At 45.6% G+C, this 12875-nt stretch overlaps 1 protein-coding gene across 7 annotated transcripts in view; it reads left to right on the forward strand.

The window, feature by feature from the left end:
• The window catches only part of NVL (nuclear VCP like), a 98401-nt gene that overhangs the window by 40646 nt on the left and 44880 nt on the right, over window positions 1–12875 (forward strand). For all 7 annotated transcript variants that reach the window (XR_004280232.1, XM_032319090.1, XM_032319087.1 and 4 more), the window contains 3 exons: window positions 209–271; window positions 6384–6503; window positions 9753–9852. Coding sequence is in view for 6 of the 7 variants with exons in the window: in XM_032319090.1 (XP_032174981.1) it covers window positions 209–271; window positions 6384–6503; window positions 9753–9852 (283 nt within the window). In the remaining variant the exon portion in view is untranslated. The remainder of the gene's footprint in view (window positions 1–208; window positions 272–6383; window positions 6504–9752; window positions 9853–12875) is intronic.

Genomic DNA, 12875 nt, shown 5'->3' on the forward strand with positions numbered 1-12875 from the left:
CTAAGTGATTCTTAGAAAGTGAACATTCCTTGATTTTTTTTTTTTAACCCGTTTCTCCTTTCCCCATATGTGAGTTGCGTCTAATAAGGAAAAAATGGCTGTGAGAGAAGGGAAGCAGCAAAGCTGCAAAAGTCCCTGCTCTGTCACGAATTGCTGTCACTTTCCGCTGTACTTGTCTGACTTGTGTCCTTTGGTTTTCTCTCCCTAGGCTGTTGCAAATGAGTCCGGACTGAACTTTATATCGGTCAAGGGACCTGAATTGCTCAACATGGTAAGTCATGTGGTGTCCGCCATGAGTATAGGTTGGGAGACTCGGGGCCACTCCAGTCACGGGCTGGCATGTCCTCAGTCCTGGGGATGGATGTGGCATTTGGGTAAAATCTCCACTGCGGGCGTGATGTTAGCTTTGCTCTACAGTACCGAATATGTGTAGCTGCTCTCCCAGTTAGGTCTCATCAGCTTGGCGTTTCCATGTTCCCACCTGCAAAATGGAAATAACATTCAAAGTGTATGCTCCTTGCCGAGTGTTCATCACACACTGTACATACACAGTCATCCCTCAAGCAGCCTGGGTGTGAGCTGCGCAGGCCCACGTAAACATGCAGAGACTTCTCAGCAAATACAGTCCTCTCCATGTATTTTCCTCATCATATTTTCTTCTCTGATGCTAGTAACTTTATTGTAAGAAGTCCGCTTGTGATATACAGAACATAGAAAGTAGATGTCAGTCGACTGTTTATGTTGTCGACTGTTAGGCTTCTGAAAGTCAACAGGCTATTGGTGGTTAAGTTTTGGGGGAGTCAAAAGTTACACATGGATTTTTGACAGCAGTGGGCAGGGGGGGTTAGTGCCCCTAACCCTGTGCACTGTTCAAGGGTCCACTGTATTCTTCTTCAGCAACCCAGTGAGAGATGACTTACTGTTTCCTCTGATTCCTGATTTCCAAACAAGGAAACTGAAGTCTTCAGGCAGCGTGCACCTTGACCAAAGTCCAGGAGCTGAGGGAGGAGAGCTGAGATTTGAGTCTTGGTTACGTGACTCCTGGTCTGCTTGCCTTGCTCTAGTGTCCTGTGGCTCAAATGACTGAGGTGGTTTTTTTTCTTTAAAGTAGGCTCCACACCCAACATGGAGCCCAACACGAGGCTTGAACTCATGACCATAAGATCATGACCTGAGCCAAGATCAAGAGTTAGACACTCAACTGACTGAGCCACCCCAATACCCCCAGATGACTTAAGTTTTAATAAATAAAAGTACTAAGGAGAAAAATATTACCATAGTATATAGTAACTTCTTTCCGTATTTAGCAGTTGATGTAGTGTCTCAAATTTAAGAGAGTTTGAATACCTTATTATCTCTTCATCCCCGTGAGAAGTAAAAATGCTATTCTGTCATGTATTCAGATGAAGAAGTGAAAGTAGTAGCGTTTATTTTAAAAGGCCTTTCGGGGTGCCCACTGGCTCAGTCGGTGGAGCATGTGACTCTTGATCTTGGGCTTATGAGTTTGAGCCCCACGTTGGGTGTAGAGATGATTTAAAATCTTAAAAAAAAAAATTAAATAAAAGGCTTTTTACACTTATCCCCCTACTGGTTTTTAATGTGTTTCCTATTGTATGTGATAGCTTGCTCCTAAAGTAAGGATTCGTATTTAAGTGTTTCCTGTGGGCTTTCTACATACGTCTTTGCTTCCCTTACGCTTCATTTCGGCATTCTGGCAGAAGTGTTAGAAATGAAACTTGGAGGGAGAGGATTGATCAGGGATGAGACTGGAAAAGAAGGGACAGTGAAGGGCTGTCCTACCTTGCTAGAGCTGGGATTTCCTCTCCAGAATCGCAGAGACCCAACAGAGGCTGTGTTGTTGTGTTAACTTTATTAGAAAGCATCCCAAGCACAGAAGTAGTTATGGAGAGTAATGGAATGACTCCTTCTTGTATTTGTCACCCAACTTTTTTTTTTTTTAAAGATTTTATTTATTTATTTGACAGAGAGGGAGAGATCACAAAGTAGGCAGAGAGGCAGGCAGAGAGAGAGGGGGAAGCAGACTCCCCGCTGAGCAGAGAGCCTGATGCGGGTCTCGATCCCAGGACCCTGAGATTATGACCTGAGCCGAAGGCAGAGGCTTAACCCACTGAGCCACCCAGGTGCCCCTTTGTCACCCAACTTTAAAAAAAACACACAAAACCAAGGTGCTTGAAGCCCCCTCCAGACCTTCCCTAACCATGACCCTGTTTTCTCTCCCATAGAATTTACCATAATCTTAAATTTGGTGTACATTTATCCTGTGTAATTTCTACATTTATTCTATATGTACTTAGCCCTCAGCAATACTCAGTATTATTGTAAATGTTTCAGGAATGTTTAGGGGACAATTAGAAATGTGAACACTTGCCAGATAGATGATGTTTAGAGAATAATTTGGAAGGAAAGGGTGGATTTGGTGACAGAGTGCAGAGTGCGCTTGTCCTGACCAGTGCTGAGTAAGGCGGGAGGAGCAGATGATGAGTGAAGCGGGGTGATGGGCATATTTGGGGTTCCATATACTATAATGCCCATTCCACATGTGTGGAATGCTTTTATAAACAGTAAAGGAAAAACCACTTTACATAAGTGGTATGTGGGTTTTTTGTAACTTTTTTTTTTTTTTTAAGATTTTTAAAATTTATTTGACAGAGAGAGACACAGCGAGAGAGGGAACCCAAGCAGGGGGATTTGGGAGAGGGAGAAGCAGGCTTCCTGCCCAACAGGGAGCCTGAATAGGGGCTCGATCCCAGAACCCTGGGATTGTGATCTGAGCCTAAGTCAGACACTTAATGACTGAGCCACCTAGGCACCCCTGTAACTTGATTTTATTGTTATTTTTGTTGAACATTTTTATCATTCTTTTAGCATTTCTGGTCCCAATTCCGGTGAGGAGGGGATTCCCCCTCAAAAACATTGAACAATTTCAGATACCGGCAGGGTATCTAAGAACAAGCACGTCTCAGTTCAGCTCAGTTCTGGCACAGTCTGCTGGGACACAGCATTGGACTCCAGAGGCTAGAGCTCAGTCCTACAGGAGGGTCCCACACCCTCCACTGCACACAGCCTCCTCCTTAGTTGCTATTGATTTGCTAGACCAGCTCACAGAACTCAGAAATACACTTTTGTTTATTGAAGGAACTGATAAAGGATAAGAAGAGATATATGGGGCAAAGTCCCAAACAGGAGTCTTGCGAGGCTTGATGCCTGGCTGCGGGGCACACGGTAGCGAACTGGCTCCCTGGCATAGAAGGATGGAAAAACTTCCTCTTGGGTTTTTATGGAGGTGTGATTACATAGCCATAATTGGCTGAGTCACTGACCATTGGCTGATTCATTCCCCAGCTCCGTCCTATATGGGGATGTGGGGGTGAGGAGGACTGAAAATTCCATTCCTCTGACCACCCTGTCCTCCTGGCAGCCAGCCTTGCCCTCAGGTGGGGTCCAGATTCACCTTGATTAGCAAGACGTCCTTTCACTTTTGTAGTTCTGACGTTTCTCAGAAACTATGGGTGAAGATTAGATATATCTTAGTGACCAAATAAATATATCATCTAAATCATTCTATCACAGGTATTATTTTTGTTGATATGTTTACTTCGAGCTCATTAGTCTTATGTGTGGTATTCCACTGATTGAATATAACCACACTTAAAAAATCGTGATGGATGTTTAGGTTGAACATTATATAAACATATCCTTTCATACATTTGGGAGCTGTTTGTCCCAAGGGTATGTATTCAGAGGAGAATTGCTGTCCCTTCTAGAGTGTGTGCACTTGCAAAAATAGAAAGTTTTGCCTGCTTTTTTCCCAAGGCGGTTGTTGCTGAGTTGCACCTCCCCCGGCTGTGAAGGGGGTCCCCACATCCTCAGCAGCGCCGGTGGGATCAGCTCTGAGGAGTGCGAACGGTCATCTCACTGTGATCTGACTTGTTCTCTAGGGAGAGGTGTAGGAAGAGGTCGGTGGCAGAGTATGGAGTGATGGGCAGCGATGAGGTGGTCTGTTGAAGATCGACTTTTTGGGGTTGGAAAATGCATTTGCTCTGGGAAATTTCAGGAACAAGGGGTCTGGAGACATCCAGCAGACATGCAGATATGAGTTTGGAGCTCTGAGATTTGGGGTGGCCCCTGAAACCCTGGGAATGGGCCAGGTCTGCCAGCAGAGGGGGTGCATTCACCAGGTCCCCTGATGGCACTGGGGCAAGGAAGGAAAAACTGGCAAAGCAGGCTGGTCTCTCGAAGGGGAGGATGCCCAGGACTTCTTAAGCCTAAAAACCGGGAGGAGGCTAACTAACCTCGTTGGTATAACCAGACCGAGTACCAGGAACTGGAAGTAGGTAGGACCTTGGGTTTGGCAACTAGAAGATCATTAGTGACTTTAGGGCAAATATTTTCAGTAATTGTGTTTGCAAAAGCCAGATTTTCAAGGTTGAAAAATTTAGATTCTTTAGGACCCCGAACCAGTCCAATGTATTTGTACAGGGCTCAGGGTGTGATGATTGAGGCGAATGTGAAAGTGACGCAGGCTTTCCGAGGACATCCACCACGATGCGGTGAAGGTGGACGAGCTGCAGGTCACAGTAGTAGAGACACTGTGAGTTAGAGGAATCAGCAGACAGTTGGGAGAACTGGTGGCAGGCTGTGAGACAGTGCAGGTGGGAGGAGCACAATGAGCAGAAGTACCAAGAAAGGACAGGGCAGCCGTGAGGGAAGGACAGTTCTGCTCACAGGAGCCTTACACCTTCATCACCACCGTGATGTACCGTGTGCCTGCATGATATGGCTTTCAGATTGTTTTAGGCATTGTATTATGAAAAACCTACTTTTCTTTCTTTTTATTTAATTTTATTTATTTATTCTTGAAAATTATTTATTTATTTATTTATTTATCTGACAGAGAGAGATCACAAGTAGCAGAGAGGCAGGCAGAGAGAGAGTGGGAAGCAGGCTCCTCACTGAGCAGAGGGCCTGATGTAGGGCTCCATCCCAGGACCCTGGGATCATGACTTGAGCTGAAGACAGATGCCTAACGACTAAGCCACCCAGGTGCCCCAAAACCTGCTCTTCTTAGTCAATCGGTTCGAAATTTTACAAGAAGAATTTACAAGAAGAATGCTTCGCCAGCAGTGAGACTGTATTCTCACATGTGACTTCCTGTACGGATTAGTCTAATGTTACAGCTGCGTGTGAATTGCTGTATTCCTCAACTGAACTTTTTTATTTTGATTTAGTTTTTTTAAAGAATTTTTTTAAAGATTTTATTTATTTATTTGACAGAGATCACAAGTAGGCAGAGAGGCAGGCAGAGAGAGAGAGGGAAGCAGGCTCCCTGCTGAGCCAGAGAGCCCAAAGTGGGGCTGGATCCCAGGACTCTGGATCATGACTTGAGCTGAAGGTGAGGCTTAACCCACTGAGCCACCCAGGCGCCCCTAGATTTTTTTTTTTAAGATTTTATTTACTTATATGACAGAGAGGCAACACAAACAGGGGGAGTACGAGAGGGAGAAGCCTGTATTTCTTGACTGATCTTATTATTTTATATTTTGATTTAGATTTTTTTTTTTTTTTAAGATTTTATTTACTTATTTGACAGAGAGAGGGAACACAAGCAGGGGGAGTAGGAGAGGGCTCGCCAAGCAGGGAGCCTGATGAGGGGCTCGATCCTAGGACCCTGGGATCATGACCCGAGCTGAAGGCAGACGCTCAATGACTGAGCCACCCAGGCACCCCTTGATTTATATTTCTTTTTAAATTTTTATTTCTTTAAGTCATCTCTACACCCAACGTCGGGCTTGAACTCATGGCCCCGAAATTGAGAGTCGCACACTTATCCAAAGGAGCCAGTCAGGCACCCCTGATTTAGACTTAACATACCATATGTCCCACAAAGCCATGAGAGGCCTCGCTGGCTCACCTACCATCTCTGAAGCCATGTGACGACATAGCTCTCCCGTCAGCAACATGACCATGTAGGTAACACGGCAGAGCAGCGGATGGCAGTTAGAACCCTCCTGAATTCGGGAGAGTTACGGCTGGGTATCCTACGCGATGAAGTTTAGGAGATCCGTTCTAAAATACAGCAGAATTACGGGATTAATTGTGACCTGGAGGAGACCTTACACTCACTTTGCCTTTGTTTTGCAAATGAGGAAATTTGTAAATGTGGACAACAGCTAGTTTTTTTAAGTTGACCCATATATTGGCTATTTTTATGTATCAGAAATGGGTACCTATCCACAGTTGCATGTGATTCCCACCTCATGCTTTTTGGACTCTTGATATCTAACCGCCATTTAGAACTAGTTTTACCATGATTTGGCCCCAACCCCAAAGTTGACTGGTCTCTGTTGTTTCTGCTGTGTCAGTACGTCGGTGAGAGCGAGCGTGCCGTCCGCCAGGTGTTCCAGCGAGCCAGGAGCTCCGCACCCTGCGTCATCTTCTTTGATGAAGTAGACGCCCTGTGCCCTCGGAGGTCAGACCGGGAGGTAGGTGTAAAGCCCTAAACCTTTTGTGAGTTCTGACAAAGTCACTCCCTAAGAACACTAAGATTCTTGCAGTGAAGAAGCCTAGTAATTCAAAGTGAAGGCTGCCGTGGTGACAGTTGGTTTTTCTTGGCATCTGTGTCCATTTTGTCGCTACATGATATTGCTTAAACTGGTCTGGTTCAGGCAGGCAAGTGGCTGGGAACGGGAATGACGTGGCTTCCAAGAGCCTGCCTCATGATCATGACTCTCTTCAGGCAAATGGGTTCTGGAGACAGGAGAAAGTATAATTTAAGATTCCCTTGAAATAGGGCTGAGCTTTGACTCAGCCCTGCTCCTTGTCTACCCAGACTCCCCCTGCATCCCTGGGCTGATTTAGGGTTGGTAGGAATTTCAGTATAGTGAGTGCCTGGAAGTGCTCTTGTCATAGGGATGCTTGTTTTAAAGTCCCCAGCAGAGCGAAGCCTCTTGTAAGCAACAGCCAGCCTGCAAAAGGTGGTGGAGACTATCTGATAAGGACATTCCTGGCATGATGACTAAGCAGGTGGTTTTATTTCCTTTGTGATTTATCTTTAGAAAGTTGTTCAGTTATCTTCAGATAGTTGTTCGGTTATCTTCAGATAGTTGTTCTGTGCATGCCCCTAAGGTTGTAAAAACAGTTACTAAATACCTCAGTTTGCTCACAAATTCCAGAAACCTTCCAGAGGCCCAAGAACAAAACTTGACTAATGTCCGAGTGATTCATGTCATAGGGAGATAGATTGTTTCCTCATTCAAGAGTCCCAGAAAATCCTTCCACAGTCTTGTCTCTGATGGCCACGTGGGTGGCCAAGGGTTGCCCTGCCTGCTTTGACATTCTAAATCCTATGTGGGATCCAGAGCAAAGCACTGCCCTTTCTGTCCTGCTGGTTGGGGCATGGTGCCCTCTGGGTCTGACCCCTTTTTAATTCTTCTGTGGCTCCACATACGCCCTTCATTTGTCAAGAGCCCCTTTCATGGGTTTTCAGCTATCTGTCATCGACTGGGAATCTAATTTGCGGGGGTTCACCGAGATGCCGCCTGCCTCAGAGAAGTCTGCAGCCTGGGAACCTCGCTCCTAACATCTGGCTTCTCTTGCTCTCTCTTGGGTGTGTATGAACACACGTTTCCATGTTCCAGTACACGTGTTCTGCTTTTTTGATTTCTTCAAATGAGGGGGATTCTGAACATATGTTAAATTTGAATGTGTTCTCTTATTACACAGGTTATATATGAACATGTACTTGTGAGAAAATTCAAATAAAATACAAGTGCTAAGAGATAGAGTCTTCTAATTTTTTTTCCCTGTTATTCTCCTTGGAGGTTACTGCTGCCAACCCTTTCATGTGTGGTATTTGTCATTCTAAAACTTTCTCTGTAAACTTAAAAACATGTATGACTTAGACTTTTTTTTTTTTTAATGATTTTATTTACTTATTTGACAGAAATAGAGAGAGAGAGATCACAAGTAGGCAGAGAGGCAGGCAGTGAGAAGGAGAGGCAGGTTCCCTGCTGAGCAGAGAGCCTGATGCGGGGCTCGATCCCAGGACCCTGAGATCATGACCTGAGCCGAAGGCAGAGGCTTTAACCCACTGAGCCACCCAGGCGCCCCTAGACTTGTTTTTTTACACAAACATGGTCATTCATCTTGACAATTTTCCCATGTACTTAATAACTTAATTTTTTAACGATTGCTTAAATATTCCACAGTCTGGAAACAAGTATTTCTTAAATCACACTGTTTCCAGTTGTTTCTCTTACAAACAGAACTGAAGTAACATTATCATCACATATTTCTGTGCATGTGGGGGACTTTCAGAAGTGGGATCTCAGCGTAGATGTGTATGTATTATGTTCTGAAAGCTAACACTGAATTATCCTTCACAAAAACTGCCAGTTATGCGTACCCGCCAACACTTTGTGAAAATAACCATCTCCTGTGCCTTTGTCAGCATAGGGTAACACCCATCTAAACAATTTTTGTCAATTTTTTTTTGGCAAAACATGATATTAAATCTTAGTAGTCATGTCCACGCTTGTCAGTAAGATTGATTGTCTTCACTGAATGTGTATTTCATCTTCTATAATTTGCTTGATCAGATATGTTGACCTTTTTGCTCTTAAAATTTTGTTCTGATTTTAGGAGCTTTTGTGTGCTCCAGAAATGAGTCCATTGTCCAGTTATGTGTGTTGGTGCTTTTTTCCCCAGTCTTTTTACTTACCTTTAATCTGCTTATTACGTACAATGTTATAATTTTAATATAGTAAAACCTGTCATCCTGTTCCTGCAGATTCTGAGAGTTTCGTCTTGTTGAGGTGGGACAGGGTTTATTGTTAATCTGTGCTGCTGGACTGTTTTGTGCCCGGATTATAATTATCTTCCATCCTCTGAGATGTTGGTGTTGTGTGTCCCAGGGGTCGTAATGTGCACCAGCTACTTTCTGGAGAAATCCACCTGTAAACTCATGACCACCTCTGCCCGTGGACTTTGTGTTGGAAGAAGGGCAGTCATGACAGACACGCACAGACACAGAGAGAGACACAGACACAGACGCAGACACAAATGCATGCACAGATACGCAGACACACAGACAATACAGACACATACAGACACATAGAGACACAGACACACACAGATGCACACAGAGACACACACACACAGATGCATGAACAGACACCCCACTTTTCTCATCTCCATTGTGCATTTAGTACATTTCTGTGTCCGAGTGAGTTACCCCTCTGTCTACCACCTCCCCAGATCTTTCTCTTGGATGTTGCCCCGGAGGAGATCTGCTTTGTACTGTTGGCTTTCAGGAAAAGAGGAAAAGCCTCCATGCCCCAGTCCAAGGATCTGGAGCATCTCACATCCTAGGGCATCCCTTTGCGCTCAGTGTACACATGACCCACAGGAAATCCATTGCAGCCAGCAGGTCTTTGAATAACTTGGAGGCAGGAGACTCGGGTCAGCCAGGCTTGCCTGTGTTTAGCTGAGAGGCCTGGACAGGTGGCCTCTCTGAGCCTCAATTCCTCCTTCTGGAACAGGGGATAACAGGACTTCGGGGAGTTCCTGATGGGAATGTGTTTTGCATAGCACCTCTCAGAAAAGTGATTACTGTTACCTCTTGATCAAAGATTTCATTCAAGTTTGCAAATACCCCGTTTCATGTGCAAAAACATGGTGATGTGTTTTTCTTTTTATCGGGAACTGATGGAGCTGTATTTATTTATTTTTAGACGGGAGCAAGTGTCCGGGTGGTGAATCAGCTACTTACCGAGATGGACGGTCTGGAAGCTCGGCAGCAGGTTTTCATTCTGGCGGCTACCAACAGGCCAGGTGAGGAGACTGCTCTCAAATCTTTAGCATTTGAAAACCGTGGGATTTACATACAGCCTAGTAATGGAAGATTAAGTTTAAGAAATCGCTTTTTGGCTCCTCAGTTGAAATAAAACCTTAGGAAGCTTCCTTGTAAGCTAGAGTAAAAAAACATAGCATTACTGGCTAGATTTAATGAGGTTTTTCTCTGTGCTGATTCTCAGAAGGTAGTCTGGTTGGCAGAAAATTCAGAATGTATGCTCGTGATCATACAAGTATTATCAGCATTTATGTCCTGTAGTTTCTGTCAAGCTCACAGGAAAAAGAGCCAGAGTCCTTTTACTGTATCTGAAGGTAGAGGATAGGTTTTCAAGGATTTATATCAGCTTCGTCCCTGTACCTGCATTTAACCCGTACTTAAAGTTGTTTGTAAGCTTCAGAGCCACGATGGGTTTAGAAAAGGCTCCACGTTTCCCGAATTCTCTTCATGTTGTTCAGTCCTCTGCTGTCATGTGAGCTTCTGGCTGCCATAGTGGCCTCTGCATCCATCCGGGTGTAACTGTGTTGGCCAACAGTCCAGCTGATGAAATTGTTCTTTCAGGTCTTGTAAGTTCTTTGGAAGGTGAAACCCTCCTGAATTATATACCACTCCATTTTCAGATGGAAAATTGACAGATGTTAAGGTTTATACTTTGATGAGAGTCCAGTGCTGTCTTTGGAGTCTGATTGCATGGGGTTTGAGTCCTGGCTATAGCTTCGTCTCTGGCTGTTCTGTTCCAGCCCCCGGTGATCTGATAGCCACGGGGTGACTGGTTCAGTTCTGTCACCGACCACACACAGAGCTGGCAGATCCTGTGAGTCCCCAGGTCCCCTGCTCCCCACGTCTGCTCGAGTGGTGTCTCCGGGACACCCACACTTCTGACCAGCTGCAGTTGAACAACAGATGGAATGCAGGAAAGCGCCATACACTTGGCCCTTAAATAGCGTGGTTTTGAATGATGTGGGTCTACTTGTACACAGGTTTTTCTCGATGAACACAGTGCAGTCCTGTAAACGCATTTTCTCTTCCTTTAAAAAAAAATTTTTTTTAAAGATTTCATTTTTTTACTTGGCAAGACACAGCGAGAGGGAACACAAGCAGGGGGAGTGTAGGAGGGAGAAGCAGGCTTCCCGCTGAGCAGGGAGCCCAATGTGGGGCTTGATCCCAGGACCCTGGAATCATGACCTGAGCCAAAGGCAGGTGCTTAATGACTGAGCTACCCAGGTGTCCCCACATTTTCTCTTCCTAATGATTTGCTTAATATTTTCTCTACTTTATTAAAAGAATTTGGGACATCATACAGAGAGCATTCAAAATGTGTGCTGATTGACTTGATGTTATTGGCACAGCGTCCAGTCAGCAGTAGCTACTAGGTTTTGGGGGAATCAAAGGTTACACTCAGACTTTAGAGGCAGGGGCAAGGTGGGTAGTCAGCACCCCTAACCCTGCATTGTTCGAGGGTCAGAAGTTGCAGGTTGTTATAAAGGAAAACATTGGCCCAGGTCCGGGGGCAGTGCAGACCCTTGGTGCCCTCTTCCCGTGGAGCTGGGTTAGAGGATCACCTACCTCACAGCCCCCTCCTGGCCCCAGTGTGCTCATCAGCCGGGAAGCTGTCCTGAGCTTTGCATCCAGAGAGAGTTTCTGGGGGATTTTATTACATAGTCGTGCCGCCCTTTCTCTGCAGAGGTCTGACTCCAGATCCCACCACTCTAATTGCAGGGCTGGGCTTTTTGCTACCTGGCCCATCCTGGCATTGGCTTGGGGCCAACCTTGAGTCCTCTCATTAGTGTAACGAAGACTCCCATCCCTCAGGAGATTCTGGGGAGTTGAAGTTTTCTGACAGGAAGGAAGAGCACATGTATTCATCATGCATCAGCCATGGCACACCTTTCTTCATCCTTCATCCTTTGTCTGGGAGATGAGGAGAGCAATACCTACTTGGCAGGACTGTCGCACTTGTTACATGATGCCACCAGCCTGTCTCCCAGCAGATGTGGGAAGTAGCTGCGCGGTGACTTTCATCATTGCCAAGAGCACTTCGGGTGACTGCGTGGAGCGGTCTTGAGGTCACACGCTCCCAGCAGTCCTGGAAGAAACCTGGAAACTCTCTCAGATTTGCACAGAATCACAGCCTACCCTTTCTAAGTAGATACAGATTTCCAGAAGACAGACTCTGGTCTGTGATAACGCACTCGGTCTTCAGTGGCCCTCGCTGTTTTCATGTTTGGTTACTGTAAACACTTTAGCTTAATCTGTAGCCTAGGGAATAGCAGGTCCTCAGTGTCCTTGGGTTTTAATCGAATCTTCTCCTTCCAAATGGTGCAGGAGCATTTCCTTTTCTCTGGGTCATGTTTCCTGATCTCTAGTACCTCTGAATTCTTGACAGTTCTCCAAATTCTTGGTTGTAAAACCCAGGACTGAGTAGAGGTGTCTGTGCTGAGTTTAGCCAGTTACGGTAAGAATGACAGGAAGGTGGTGCCTGCATTTTGTCCCCTCCAGCATCCCTGACATTGTTTTCCTCACTCTGCCCCTCCTCTGTACTCTGTCCCCAGAGTAGATCCCACTGCCTTGGTGCCTACAGAAATCCAATAGTTGTTCTAGACCTTTCACCTGTTTGCCTGCCTGTGGCAGTTCTGTTCCCTTGTGTGCTGTCCTGTGACAATGTTTGATTGTTTATGACTTGCTTTCTCCCCAGCTTTCAGAAATCTCTTCTTGCCTGATGACCTTTGCCACGTGAGAAATTACTACAATACTTAGAGGCTGAAAATTGCCGTTCTTGCTTTGTCCACAATTTTGTGGGTCAGGGATTCAGGAAGAGCTTGTCTGGGAGGTTCCTCTGTGATCCACACACCATCAGCTTGGGCGTGGCTGGGCCAGAGGATCCCCTTCTATGGCCGTGCTCTGGCATCTCTATCTCCCCTCCTCCACTCATTGTCCTCTTTCTGGGCCTCCATGTGGCTTCCCCTGGGGTCCTCATTCCCGAGTGACCACTGGGTCCCAAGAG

This window comes from Mustela erminea, chromosome 17, assembly GCF_009829155.1.
Source record: "Mustela erminea isolate mMusErm1 chromosome 17, mMusErm1.Pri, whole genome shotgun sequence".
Lineage (NCBI taxonomy): Eukaryota > Metazoa > Chordata > Mammalia > Carnivora > Mustelidae > Mustela > Mustela erminea.